General features: G+C 35.0%; 1 protein-coding gene across 1 annotated transcript in view; it reads left to right on the forward strand.

The window, feature by feature from the left end:
* The first annotated feature begins 1614 nt into the window (after positions 1–1614).
* LOC116019424 (agamous-like MADS-box protein AGL27) overlaps positions 1615–16180 on the forward strand; it is an 18602-nt gene continuing 4036 nt past the window's right edge. The window contains exon 1 of the mRNA XM_031259610.1: positions 1615–1953. Coding sequence (XP_031115470.1) covers positions 1769–1953 — 185 coding nt within the window. The 5' untranslated portion in view covers positions 1615–1768. The remainder of the gene's footprint in view (positions 1954–16180) is intronic.

A 16180-nucleotide genomic window follows, 5' to 3' on the forward strand; every position in this document is an offset into this window, starting at 1 on the left:
AGTTAAAATGGAGGATTTTGTTTTTATTAATAGTATAAATATATATATTTTTTTATTTGTAAAAAAAATTTGAGTTTAAAAACATTTAAGAAAAAATAATAATATGTCTGAATCGTGGTATAACTATTACACCCTATAAGACAATTAATTTTTCATTAATTGTCTTTTAAAATTAAATTTTTATGACCCAATTTTAGAGAGTGATAAAATGGTGATGGTTAAATTGAAGCAATAGTGATTAAAACTTTGAAAAATGTGTTAGTTTAGAAAATACTAGTATTTTCACCCGCGCGTTAGACGAAATCGATTTATTATAATATTTTAAGAATATTTGGATCGATATACAATTATATAAATTATAACAACGAATATTATATAGTACAATTGATGAAATGAGTTAGATCAATTATGTTTTCTGATGTTATCCTTGCTTGAACTCGAGCAAATAATTGCCCAATTACCTTGCAATGCATGTATAATTTTTTAATTATATATTTAGATAATAGAATTAAATATGAAATTATAAACAATTTTAATATTTGAAAATGTGCATTTATTTGATTATAAGATTAGTGCAAAAATATCACTCAATTAATTAAAAAATATATGACTTGTTTATCTGCAATTATCTTAAGAAAATCGATATGTAATATGATTTATGTAATTATATTATTATTAAAATAAATATGGAAAAAAAGAGAAATAGTTTAATTGTAGTTATTATAAAAATAAATTCAACGACTCATGTTTAGTTTAATTACCCTAATAATTATTATTTAATTATACTAATATCCGTGCAATTAAACTTTTATACCTTAAGTATATTCATTTTCATCATATCACGTATATTTTTTCCTCTTCCTCCATATCAGAATGAATTAATTGTAATTATTATAAAAAAATTCTAACCGACCCATGTTTAATTGTAATTATACTAATATTCATGTAATAATTAGCTTATTTAATTAGCTTAATTAACATAATAATTATTAGTCAATTATACTAATATAGTAATATCTGTGCAATTAATCTTTTGATTATGCCAAAGACCTTGTGGTCTAGTGGCACCCGGTTTACACTCTCACATAGATAAGAGTGGGTTCGAGCCCCCTGTAATAGAGTCAGTAGTACTCAAATAAAAAATTACACTTTTATACTTTTAGTATAATATATATATATATCTTGGCCGTTGTTATAATTTTTATAATTGTGTATTGATCTAAATATTTTTAAAATATTATAACAAATATATTCTGTGTAACGCGCGGGTAAAAATACTAGTTACTTCATGAAAAAAAAAAGAAAGAACAGATAGACGGGGTAAAAAAGGAAAATGAATGATAATCAATACAGTAAAAAAGTTTTTAAGAAAAAGTAGAAAGCATAAATGAGATGGTGACGTAATAATCATTTAGGAATTTTTCCTCTTCAAGCCCAGCTGCCCAGAATAAGAAAAGTCTAAATATGCCAATTCCAGCTGTGTTCCGTTACGTACACACATTTTCAAACACGTTGTCCGTTCCGTTTTATTCCACGTGTCAGCCCGCGTTTTGGCAACAGAAACGCGAAGTAGTTATCGCCTACCGCCTTTGCTTTAAGAGATTTTTACCTTCTCTTTCTGATTGGACGGCAAATTACCCCTGGGGATAGGGGGAGGTGGAGTGCGAAGAGTCAGTGGTTTTGTGACTTTATGAATCCCGTTTAATGGCGATAACGATGCACTTAAGCTGCTCGGACTCATCGGAACACTAGGGCTTTTTTCGATCCAATGGGGCGGAGAAAGGTAGCGATAAAGCGAATCGAAGACAAGAGTAGCCGGCAAGTGACCTTCTCGAAGCGCCGGAACGGATTGATAAAGAAGGCGAAGGAGCTCTCCGTGCTGTGCGACGTTGACGTCGCCGTCGTCGTCTTCTCCAGCAGCGGCAAGCTCTACGACTTCTCCAGCACTAACAGGTCCGTTTCTCATACTCCTGCTTAAGATCGATTTTATATTCAAAATCGCTATTATTATTGCATTACGCAGATCTTGCCTTGCTTTGCCGTATGTCGGTTTCTTTTCCCGTACACACCTCTCCACGTTCTGCTTGCTTTAATTTTATCCCCTATTGTGTTTATTATTACGGGTTTCGAGGTAGAATTTTGTGTTTATCTACATCGCTGCCTCAATAATGTTGACTGATCGAGCTGAGTGACTGAGTGTCATATCATTCTGCAGAACTTTTTTTTTTTTTTTTTTTTTTGTCGTATGCATTCGTGCTTGCACTATTTCTTAGTGTTTATCGTCATACTATTCGCGTAAAGGGTTTGTCAGAACCCAAGGTGGTATTGGTATACTGGGGCGGCGATATTTCTGTGGTTGCACTTGCATGCGATAACTCTAGAAGAGCATGCAAACAGGTGCTATAGATGAATTTTAATTATAGCCAATTCAATGCCACAGCTCACTAGCTCAGTGGCTCAATTCACATAAAATTAGAGGAATACTTAAAATCATGTATAGGAATCTTAGATGACTTTATGAACTTATATATGGATATCATTTTGGTTGGTTATGAACACCTAAAATCACAATTTAGCTCTTATGTTTTATCCCCTCTATTAATTTATATTATACCTGATTTTTTCTTCACCCAGGATTTTCATAACTTAGACCAAATGCTTCCAATTTAGTCAATTTGCATGTTAGAAATCCCTCAATTATATATATCCAATTTATTGCACTAGTCAAAAGATATCCAATAACATCCCTACAATGGTAAAATAAGAAAGCAAAAAGACCTAAACATCAAATGACATAACAATATGTATTTCTCTATTCAACTCGATCCCCTTTGTCACATACTAAAACCCTAGTACCCAAAATTAATCAATTAATGGTAAGGAATAAAAATATAACATAGGGCCGGGTATGATTGATTCGTCAAGAAGAAAGCTTCTATACTCTACGCTAGCTTGAAACTTAGGAAACTTCACTACTCTCGACTCTTGAGAATTACAAAACAAGTCCATTGTTTAGATAGACTTGCTTAGCTTCATCATAGAATAATTTGATAGACTACTTCCATCAAGAGCTTATGCATAATCTTTGCACAATTTTGACTTTTGTAATTAAAGCCCACTTAGAACCAAACATGGTCTCCTAGAGTTTCACACACTATTCATAGATTTGACACCTTTTGTCGTGAAAACTTTATTTACTTGTATATTTTATGGCCATTGATACTTTTACCATAAATCAAAATTTAAAAAGGAAACGAGGACAAAATTAAGAGATATTCACAAATGACCTTGTTAATATTTGTTGGATGTATAAAGAATACCAATTTTGATATTGTAATCCTATGTAGCCAATCACTTTTTTTGCGAAGAGATTCGACTAGGACTAGATGCCAGATAAAATTGGGTCCAAAGGTAATGACAATACAAGAGATAAACCAACATGGTTATTGCTATCATCTTGAATAGTGGATAGTTGTTTGAGCTATTTAATTTAATAGATCACGGTGCCTTAAGCCAATCTTATTAGTTATCGAAACCTTAAAGCAACACAATGATCATGCTCGAAGGCTTCTCACCTTGATTTTACAAAGAGCAACAATCTATACAAATGGACTTAAATGAGTAACACATAGAGTGTGCCTTTATGTGTGTTTTCATACTTACATGAAATCAATACTATTTTTGAGAAATTTAGGGCTAAAGTTACTTCACCTATGGTTACCCACACTTAAACAAAAAATCCACGGTATTGAAGTGTTTGGTGATTGATGACGTTCCTAGTTCACAAATCACTTCATCTTTCAATCACTTCACTTTAGGTGTGTATGTTTCTTGCTCCATTATATGCCCATGACTTTGTTATTCTATATTGTTCACCTATAATCTCTTCTATGTTGTTCACCTATAAGAAGACTTTGATGTAGTCAATTAGTCATCGCATTGTTTTGCTTTCTCTAGTAAACAATCATCACTCTCTCTCTTTGCCCACTCTTTATGGACAAAATGTTACACCCGCATGGAGTGGACAATGGGTAGGTGGACTCTTTGGATAGTGGATTTGATTTTTAAAAAATATTTTAAAATTAAACCTTAAATAAATATTGGTATAATATAATTATTATAATTAAATACCCTTATTACTCCAAAAAAAAAAAAAAAAAAAAAAAACCTTATAGTTTAAAAGGAATTAGATTAGGAAACAATAACAACATGAGATTCTTCATTATGAGCTGTTGAAGTAGTAGTGGTGGCTCTAAGATTGGCCCTATGATGTACTAACGTTAAATGTTTTGCAACATATATGGTTCAAAAACTTTGTTCACCTCTCCTAGATTAGCCACATTTGCAGAAGTGGAAAATAGTTTCCCATTTAATTTCTAACATTTTTCTTGTGTCTAGATTTAGTTATCTAACTTTGGGCATTCTCGATAAAAAGCTTCATTGTTCCTCTTTCTTTCTTCAAGTTAATCATCGTGTAAAAGTTAAAAATATCACTAATCATTAATATAGAAGAATTTGGTTTAGTAAGAGGTTCAAAGTTTGGAAAGAAATTGCTTGGTGATCAACACCGTTACTCTTTAGCATGTAAACCATAACTCACTAGTTCACAACTTTGTAACTTAACAAAATTTTCCATTGTAATAACTTGGTTCCCACATACATAGGCACACACGTGACAATAGGTACACTAACATAATATTTAGAATAGTGAGACTTGTAATAACAATTTTATAGCTATTATTTTCTTGGATTTGGAAAAGACAACAAATTGCATAGAGGTGAGACGGTAAAACGTGAACTGTGTGTATTTACTGATGAAAAAGAACATTGTATAGGTAGTTATTTATACAAGCTAGAATAGTATTAGCAAAGCACTTCAATTACTCATTTTAAATTCAAATCGAGTAGATGAGAGCAACTCTCTCAACTCCCCTCAACATTCTCTAACGCTTCCCCTTAAGCTGGAGCATAGATATTGACCATGCCCAGCTTGTTACATATATAAACAAACCGACTCCTACCAATCCAGCTCCTTTGTAAATAGGTCAACCGGCTGATCACCTCTATGAACATGTACAGTAGATATCAACCCTTGTTGCACCTGAACACAACAATGTTTACCTCTTCAAAGGGCAATAGGGAGATTCACATTTGTTGATGAAGATTCCGACAAGGCAGGACTCACCAGTGGAACTGCTTGTGCATCAACGTTTCTTTGCCGTCTGTGATACACTTGTGTAACATGGAGCTTAGCTTCAGACTTAACCAAGGACGAAGGGACAGTAATAATGTACGTAAGGAAATCATCCGTCAATGAAACAGAACTACAATCCGAGATAATGAATCAGAGACGGCAAACCTGGGTAATACAACGAGTTTTAGAGCGGAACTATGGGGCTTGCGTGAGGGCTTAATCATCGCCAGAAACCGCGGGGTTACTCACTTAGTCGCTGAATCGGACTCTGAGGTCGTGGTTAAAGTGCTAGATAAAGACCCTGGTGGCGATTACTTTGACTCCACTTTGGTCGCGGACTGCAAGTCACTTATGTGGCAATTCCAAGACATCACGATTAGCCATGTGCTCCGGGAAGGGAATCGCTACGCTGACTTCCTAGCAAACCTCGGACAACTTGCTACCTGGGGAGCTGCAGGAGATGTTGGTCTGTGATATGCATTGTATTGCCACAAGTCGATGGCGTTAGTTTCGGGGGACTCTCGGAGTCCCTTTTCCCCACTAAAAAAAAAAAAAACTACAATCCGAGACACTGTATCCTCAAAGAAAGTTACATTAGCAAAATCTAAGTACCGCCCCAAATCAAGAGAATAAGACCGGTACCCTTTCTGAGTACTTGGATAAACCTAGAAAATGCACTTTAGAGACTTAGGATCAAGTTTCCCTCTTTGAGAGCGGATATCCTAAATAAAACAAGTGCCTCCAAACACTTTTGGAGGCAAGGGGAACGTCGGGCTAGACGGATGAACAAAACAATATGGAACTTGGCCGTGGAGTACTCTTAAAGACAAATGATTAACAACATCTGCCCATAACACTTTGGGTACTTTCATCTGAAACAACAAAGCTCAAGCAACCTCTATCAGATGGCGATTTTTCCATTCTACTACACCATTCTGTTGAGGAGTACCGTTCCATTTCAATTCACTTAACTTGAGAAAAGATGAGAAAAATTCTCGGACTCATTATCGCTATGCAAAACCTGAACTGTTTTATTGAATTGTGTTTTGACCATATCACATAAACTACAAAAAATATTAAATAACTCACCTCTAAACTTCATGAGATATAACCAAGTGTGTCTAGAGAAACCATTTACAAAAGATACAAAGTACTTAAACCCAGCCGTTCACATGACACTGATCCCATACATCTGAATGAACTAATTGAAATAAGGACTCTACCCTGTTATTGACTCTAGAAGGATATGACACACGATGGTGTTTAGGAAGTTCACAAGACTCACATTGTAAGGCAGACAAAGACACAAAACCTGGACACAATTTCTTCAAAGTAGGTAAAGACGGATGACCATATCATCAATGCAGCTGAAAAGGAAATGTATTACCCATCAAACTAATCGGAGCAACTTCAAAATATTTTGAGATAAATTGCTCTAGCACAGTAGCACATACATCCCACTAGTCTTCTTCCCTCTGCAAATAGTCTTCTTCGTCAAAAGATCCTAAACCAAACAATAATCAGGGAAGAATAGAACACAACAATTAAGAGTTCAGGTAATTTGACTTAGTGAATGCAAATTGAACGGGAACTTTGGAAGGTACAACACAAAAGAAAGGGACATTGTTACTACTTTCTTAACCAAGATTGAAGTAGATGAATCGTCAGCCAGGATAGCTGTAGTTCCAAATTTAAAGGGAGAATATGTGGAAAAAACTTATTACCTCACATATGGTCACTGGCTCTTGTGTCAATGACTCATTGTCGAGACGAGAAAGAGACAAGACAATAAGGTTGTTCATTTCAGTCGTTTGTACAAACATGGCTAAGAAAGATGGCAAAGGCTCATGACCAGCTGAAGGTTTCTAGGAAGACATTTTTAATTGATTAAACATGGCAACTTCTCATTGGTCATTACAACTACATGTCTTTTTGGAAACAACATAGGACATTGGTTGCGCAAATGACCAGGTTCTCCACAATTATCACACACTCTTTGAAATCTGTCATGTCTTATGACATATTAACCTAGCAAAAGAAAGCCACCCACACAAAAGAAACCTATATAGGTTTGAAATACAACTTAACCAATTGATTCCTTCAAGATGAGACAGCTGGTACCAACCAGAACTGGCGCCATCGCATGGTGTCGGAACTGTCAGGTTTGGCCGCATGTGTAACCTCCAATGGCGGCAAAACTTTACCAACGACGTCGTCTCCTAGCTCCGACCAAAGCCCAGTGGGTCACTCTCCCCACTCCGCTCTGATACCATGTAGAATGTGAGATGTGTGTATTTACTGATAAAAAAGAACATTGTACAAGTAACTATTTATACTAGCTATAATAGTATTAGCCAAGCACCTCGACCATTCATTTTAAATTCAAAATGAATAGATGAGAGCAACTCTTCAACTCCCCTTAATATTCTCTAAATGAGACCAACTAAAAAAAGGAATGAAGAAGGTTTTAATAGTAGTTATTATATGGTTAATCTCTTGTTGGTATGCCGATAAAGGCAATGCTTAGTGGCACATTTATAGTTTTTAGGACATTGATAGCTCAATTTACAGAAAATCTCACCATACTAGGTTTTATTTATTGTTACTGATGAATAGATCAACTCATCACATCCCAAGTAAAATTGGATCATTAAACACTAATTGCTAGAATCTTGAGAAGGTACTTGTGAGGGTTGCTAAGAACCCCTACACCCCTAGCATTCCCTATAGCATGCAAGAATGGTGATATTGCAAAAGATTATTTGTACTATATTTTGCTCTCTAACAATGGTGTTCAACTTGATTTCCCAAGACCTTTCCATGTCATGCTTGCATTCCTCAAGCACATTATTCGAATTGCAACTAGGCACTTCCCCACCTATTAAGCACCTAAAATCCATTGCGTGACCATTTGCTACCAAGACTTGCCAATAACCCCTTTTTGGTGTAAATTGGAGCCCCTTATTTTCCATGTTTTTTGCTGGTTACCATTAGAGTTGCCCAAGTTTTCCAAACTTGAAACCCATATGCTAATCTCACAATAAAGTTTTAGACTTTTCCAATTCCCATACAATATAATCTTGCTCTAATATATCATCACTAAAAACAATGAAAAAATTTGTCTTCAACATCGACAAATAGTTGGCATCATTGTTCCCCAACCCAAACCTATGTTTGCAATTCCATAATGGGTTACGCTCTTGTGCATATCCTTTGGTTACACATCTTGTGCATAGTTGACCTCAATATTCCCCAACCCTAACCAATTTAGCATCCATATTGTACCACCAAACTTAGCACTCCAACACCTATGTTATTGCCCTTACACTACTGTAGCAAGGTTTGAAGTAAACTAGGCATCAAAACAAGTTGAATATAAAGTGTGTTAATCCTAACTTGCTTTTATCAACATCTTCAATGACTCTTGGGTAACATGCAAAATCATCTATCACTTATAACCGTAAATCCTCACTTTTCTTGCACTCCATTGCAAATAGTTTTACTTGTTTCACATGTTTCATAATGCTCAAACCCTTATTTTCTATATTTTTCTACTAGTCACCATTACGATTTTCCAAGTTGTTTAAGTCTTCCAAAAATGCAAACCCATATGATGATCTTGCAAGCTTTCAAACTTTTCTAGGCCCTATGTAATCTCATCTTGTTCAATTTTAACCTCATAAAATCCATGAAATTTTTTTTATCTTGAACATCAATGGATAGTTGGCCACTCAATATTCCGTAACCCCAACCAACATTTTCAATTTAGTAATGAGCTACGCTCATATTCATTTTCTTTTGGCTATACATTTTGAACCAACTATTGCCATAGAGGTTTATCTCCAACCCAAAACTCAGTTTTGAATTTTATTTCTTTATTTTTCTCAACAAAATTTCCAAAACTACCTACTTATTCCAAGTTATCTTTCTCTACACCCCAATATTCATCATGAAGAACTATTCTATTCTGTCATCTCCATATGTGCCAAATATAACAAAGTACTCCAACACTTTGGCATACTACCCCTACACTACTCTTGCAAGTAACTAAGTACTCTTGATCCCTACACTCCTATAGCAAGGTACTAGGTTTCAAACTCAACATCTTAAACATAACCACAAAACTAGTCGACAATAGAGTGCATTAATCCTTACTAGCTTTTGGGCACACATGTATAACTTGATCGATATCCTTAATGACTCTTGGAAAACATACACGAATAGATTCTTGTGTTGAATTTTTAGAGAAGAACCATGAGGAAATGTATACCGAAATCGTGGGGAAACTGAGTTTGGAAATCGGACACATCCATCCAAGTAGCGTCATCTTAAGGGGGGCCTTCCCACTACATTAGAACTTGGGAAATTCCTTGTTGGCAAAAATCCAACAAGCTTTGCAGTGTGATTTCCTGTAATAACCATCTCTTCAGGAAGGCAATAACTACTTATCATCAACTTTGAAATCCATTGTCAATTTTGCCCACTTTGCATTCATGTTTCCTAATTTTTCTAGCCATGCAATACCCAGAATAACATCCACCTCGTTAAAGGGAAAGACGAAATAATCTAGTGCCATTGTACCTGAATAATTGGCAATTGAGAATACTTTCCATCAAACTCAATGCGAATACCATCTCTCAATCGAACTCTGGATTTTGATGTGGGTTTTAGACGTTGTTGGATGAGTAACCAAGCTATGAGAAACAGAATTGATTTGCACCCACTTTCAAGCATAACAAGGGTATCATTGTCACGAATTCCCCCCCAAAACTTCATGGTTTTTGGGCTATCAATACCAATCAACGCAAGGGAAAATCAAGCAACAAGAAGTGGGCAATCCAATCCAATCGTAAGAGTGAGAAACTCTAACTCCACAACACGGGCTACCTTCATCGTTATGCACAAGTTAATCACATCATTTGGTTAGAGTAGCACTCAAATTGAGGGCTTTTATCCATTAAGAAAAAGTCCCAACTGAATGTGAGGAGCAAGACCTGGAATTTTAGCAACTCGAGCTGTGAAGATATTCGCACATTCATCCACCGTGCTAGTTTATCGGAGAGTGGCCAGTTGTTCGATAGGAGGGCCAGTTAATTCTCCACCAAATTTTTCCAAAAGGTCTATTGTGAATTGTCTCCAAGTGAGCATGAGATGTTGTTGCTGCTGCAGCCTGTAGTCACCGGAGTTAATGGAGTGTCGGACCTTCCATATTGATAAAAGTTGTGTGGACTTTCAATTCTTCAAGAGTGCAGTGAATTGTAAAGAACTGTTCTTCTCCCGCAAGCTACCCTATTGGGTTTATGCCATCAAAAGGTAGGAAGCTTGATTTTACCAGTGAAGAGGGAGTTGTTGTCCGGTACCAACAAGTGTATAAGAGAGGAGTAGAATTGCTAAAAAATGGATTGCTTTCTGTCTTTGGTGCCATAGATGAAGCACTGGCGTTGCCTTGCCATTTTCTTTCGAGAGTAAGGGTTAGTAGATCAGACAGTTTAGCAATGGAGGTTTCCATTGCTGCAAACTCGTCATCCATCGCTGCAAACTTATCATTCAACATTGTTAATTCAATACTATCTCATCTTGTTTCTTCTCTAACGTCTCTACACAAGAATACATTCATGTGTTTGTCATTCTGCGACAGATCAAATCAATATGTTAGAGTAAAGAAGTTGGAAATGAGAAAGAAAGAGGAAATGCTTTATTGAATGTGCAAGAAGAACAAGGTTGTAATTAAGACACCCTCTATCAAGAGCATGATGCTCTTGCCCAACTGCTACAGCTATACGGAAGCTTTAGAATTGATGATTGGATACCCTCCTCTCTTGAGGAGGTTACAATTTATAATGTAATGCAGTAAATAAATATTGTAAAAGGAAAGGATTGAGAAGCTGATTTATCTCTGTTAGATTTCATGATTTAGGGTTCTCCCTTGATTTGTGCATAAGTTGTTTGATTTGCGTGATTTGTTGTCCGCACTTCTCGATTTCCCTTCTTGTGTTGATTCCCCTTTTTGTATGAGTAAACCACCCATTCTTTGGGTGCGTATCAAAGAACCATTTCATTTTTTCATCTCCATCTGCTATATGGTAACAAAAAATTGAGGACTCGAGCCCCTATCATAGCGCCCCTAGACTACTCTAGCAATGTAGGAAGTAACTTAGGTATCAAACTCAACATTTTAAAAGCATAACCACAAAACAAGTCGACAATAAAGTGCATTAATCTTAGCTAGCTTTCGGGCTTGTGCATGTAACATGATCCACATCCTCAATGACTCTTAGACAACATGCATAAGCACATATTAGTTTCGCTCTTTACTTGCTCACTGTTGCACCCTTATTTTTTATATGCTTTACTAGTTAACATTAGAGTCATCAGCTCCCCTGATCTCACAAATCCCTAGACTTTTCTAGCCCCATACAATCTCATCTTGCTCCATTGTATCCTCACATAAAACCATGGCAAAAAATGTATCTTCAACATCAACATAGGGCATTTAATTCTCCACAATCCCAACCAACATTTGCAATTCACTAGTGGGTTTACACTCCTATGCATTTCCTTTGACAACACATCTTGAACTAAATATTGCTGTAGAAGTTTATCTCCAACCCAAAACTTAGTTTAGAATTCTTTCTTCATCTTTACCATACTTAATATAGAGCACAACCTTAACCAACCAGCCCTTGTTACTTATAAAGAACAGCTTGTTTGGCTTTAAGATTGTGCATCGCACAATCTAATTGCATGTATTTCCCACCCAACCTTTCTTAAGCAATATCCATCCAAATTTGGCAAAAAGAAAAGAAAAGAAAAAAAAAAGCAAGGTTCGTATTGTAGAGGCTCCAAATCCCCCGCCACTACTAGTTTTCACCTTTATTACCTTATCCTATTAGACTTAGCTATATCAGTGCTTTTTAATAAACCCTCCGAAGGAACTCAATAGTAAACACTCCAAGAATAACTGTTGTTTATTGCTAGATTGAAAATTTCAAAAAAATTGTTAGTGAAGTCATGACTAGTTTAAAACTATGAATTCAAAATAAGTTTACTTACAAGTAGCGAGTCAAATGTTTACTAGATCGAGTTTGTTCTTACAAGCATAGGTTAAACCTAATAGTTAGGAAATGTGTAATATATGTGTTGACATAGTTTCATTCCTTATCTAGATCATAGCATCTATAAAGCACTCACCTAATTAGAAAAATTAAAGCCAATTAATATAAAAACATTATATTTATAAACAACAATTTGTTCATTCACTTGATTTTTTTAAATGTAATATTATGTAAATATTGAATCTTGTGTTGAAAATTGATAATTAATAGTTTATTTTGTGATAGTTGTTAGTCTATACATATTTTGTTGTACACATCTTTCTTTCTTTGCATAAATTGAGTATTTCGTTGTTTAAATTTGGTTTATGCCCTTATATGCATTTAAATCTATCCTAAATGATTTATTTATTTTTAATTGTGTAGCTATACTTGTGTAACTTAGCTTGTATTGATGAATACTATGAAAATATACTGATACACTAATATGAATAGTTAATAATGTGATACCCTGCTTGATAATTGAGAAGGCTACAAAAAATGGACTAGCATTCTATTATGGAGAATTTATTTTAAAATTATTGAGCTAGAATTATAAGGAATATTTTATTTGCTTGTATATGTTTTCTTTCTAATTACAATTAAGTTAAATAAACCCTTGTGAACCCTTACTGGCGTGGAGGCTTTTTGTTTAAGGTGGAATGCTCCCATGCCAATATCTTTTTGCTTCTGCAGCTTGAGTAAGAGATCGCTTGTTCCCATATATCTTTGGCTCAGAAATGCTCGAATCAGTTAACCTCTTGATCGTCTCTGCCCTACTTCTTTTTTAGCACTGAGTGAGAGGGCTATAAACAATATTATTGTATAATGTACATGAAGCACTTCATTCTCGAGCTTTTAACTTCTCAAGACATTTATAATGACAATTTTTTGTATACACCAAATTCATAAAAATTACCCCTATGTTTTGTTTTTAAACATCAAATTTTAGGCTTAAATTTTGTTGTGTAAGGGTATGACGATTATTATCTAAACAACTTGTTGCTCAATGTGCCACCACCTTGTTGCTTCATTGAGCACACCGCATTTGCAAATAAGCCATGTAGTTTTTCTAAGCAACCTTTTTTTGGTTTCTTTATTAGGTTGATAGGCCAAATTTTTTTCCAACAATAAGTACATTGATAACTCAAGACTATTGTACATTCCTTACCTCCAACTATTGTTTTTGTCTTCAATTGCTTTGGAAACCCAACTATTTCGATTGAGAAAGCCCATAGCGATTGTATTGTAGCTTGTGAGGTCAAGGACCACTTGAAAAAGGAAGCTAATGCTTAATGATATACCAACTAATGAGAAATCAATTGGTACCAAAACTAGAAAAAATGTATTTAGGATTTCTTGAGGCTCTAATACTATGTTGAAATTAAGGGATTGAAAGGCTAACTAGGTGGCACATAGCCACCACTCGCCAATTAGGCAAGCAACCAAAGAAAAGGAGAATAAAGAGAATATATGGTTCTATTATTATTAGAACCATGTATAGGAATTTTATATTCCTAAGTACAATGGCTAAGCATACTCCTATTAAGAATATGACTGATTTCTAATTATTCAACCGTTAGGAAGAACTAAGCAATATCACTATACACTAATAATATTATTCAATTTTACACTTTCGTCAAAGAAGTGACCAATTTGAAGTAAGTGGTTATAATGCTCGTTGGTAACAAAATTGCATGGCAAGCAACTCAATATAAGAATTCTTTATAATGTTTTTCTTTGTATATTTAGGCCTAGAGTTCATGATTTTTGTGTATTCATGAATTTTATGTTTTTATTCAAATTAAACCCTCGGACTCTTGATTCTATCATACTTGGTGATAGCTCAAAAAGTAATTACTAGTGTTTGTGACATGTCAAAAGGTAGTTACTACTATTCTATTTGTAATTCATGTTGCATTGCTTGCGTGTAGCTACTATTCAACCTTCTTTGTTTTGTTGCTTTGGACATCCTAGCCTCAATAAACTTAAACACTTGACCCCAAATTTGTTTAGTTTAAAGTGTGAACCCTACCAGCTTTAGAAACATTATAAAATACTTTCTTAGTCATGCTAAGAAGGATGTCACAAATCATTCAAGATGTCACCTCCAAACTAGGACAAATTGTTGATGTAATCCTTGAAATATGTATTTGTGGAGTACTCATGGCTTCAAAAGGATTTAGCTTGTTATTATCTTAGTACTTTTTTGTTTGTGTGGTTTGATTTTTTAAATTTTTAAATTTTTTGAGTTTACATTGTTCTTGTGGAGTACTCATGCCTGACAAATATTCCTAATACATCTTCATTAAGTGCTCCTAATACCACTTTATAATAACTATAGACAATATAGTTATTTAAGCACACTCTTCTTCAAAAGACACCATTCAACACAATATTGAACCCTTATATTGTATCTCTACTCCCCTAACACTAATCATCAAATGCTAAGGAAAACAAGAAACATCCCATTGACTCATTGTTGTGCTATCACCTTCTTCAAATTTTGGTTTTGCTATAATCACCAACTAATAGGTCACAAGTCTATTTCTCGTATATAATATATTTTTGTTCCCATGTGTAGTAAGGAGGTTTTGAAATATCCTAGCTACGATAGACAAACAATAGATAGGATAGCTAATCTTCATTCCTTGAAAACATAGGAACTGACACCTCGGCAAGACTATGGTTGGTAGTTGATGAGTGTATATGTAAAAGCTAGGCCTAATGGACAAGTGGTTATGCTCAAGTCATGACCTAGGCTCAAGGCATTACAATGTGTTATTAATCATTGAATTATTGAACACTAAGATCCACTAGGAAACCACATAATGGATCCTAGACCAGTGGATGGAATCAAGACTGAAGATTTGTCCCAAGTCTTATGAATTGTTGTAAGACTTCCTCAAGAACTGATATGGGGCACATCTATTACTCTGCCCCTTATAGACATTAGTAAAAATATCTATTTCATTGTGTATGCTGATGGTATTGTCATAATAGTCAGCGGGATACTGTCACCAAGATCCTAAAGTATGTCAAAAAGTCCCTAGGCATGGATTTGCTGTATAAGGATGTACAGATAAAGGGGTTGTTGGCTACATGGATGCAGGCTAGGGAAAGGGCAAAAAAAAAAAATGTTTGGTGCACAAACCTAGAAAGGAAGCTGGCAAACAATATTACCTCTTCTTTTGTCACTATAAATTTTTGGAGAATTTATTATCGGTGGTGTCTTTGGCCACCAAGAAGAGTTGAAGCAAAGGTGTTTCTATCTTCTCTTTTGTTTGTCCTCTTTCTTGTTAGAGGAGAAGAGGGGTGTTTCTTATCTTTGGATTTGACTCACGGGAGCTTATGGTTGAGTTTCTTGGAGATGAGGAACTGTTGGATGATAGTATATTGTGGTAGCTTTGGAGTTTCAAAAATGGTAGTTTTAGATTTGGTGGGTTTTTTGGGTGTTTGGCTTGTGGTGGTGAAAGGATGTAAGACTCTGGAAAGCATGTGGTGGCTATACAGGAGGTAGAGAGATTTTGATGGGAGGAAGAGTAATGTGGGTGGTTTTCTGGAGAGAAGGATATTTGGTTTCTACTACAACACTAGAGAGAAGTTGGTAATATGGATAAATGGTGAGGGCACTGATGATCTATATTGCAACAGCAACTTGGAGGCGAGAGGCAGCGATGATGAGGATGATTGGTGGCTTAGTTTCTAGGTTTTGATTTTTTGAGCCACTTGTAATATTATATATTTTAAATTTGTTTTGGATTTGGATTAGATTATGTTGTTGGAGCTTCCATTGAGATTTTTTAATTGTTTGGATGTAAATGTAATCTGATTTGTGTAGTAAAATTTTCAATCATCATTGTGCTATAAAAAAAAAAAAAAAAAAAAAAAAAAA

Source organism: Ipomoea triloba, chromosome 5 (genome assembly GCF_003576645.1).
Source record: "Ipomoea triloba cultivar NCNSP0323 chromosome 5, ASM357664v1".
Taxonomy (NCBI): domain Eukaryota; kingdom Viridiplantae; phylum Streptophyta; class Magnoliopsida; order Solanales; family Convolvulaceae; genus Ipomoea; species Ipomoea triloba.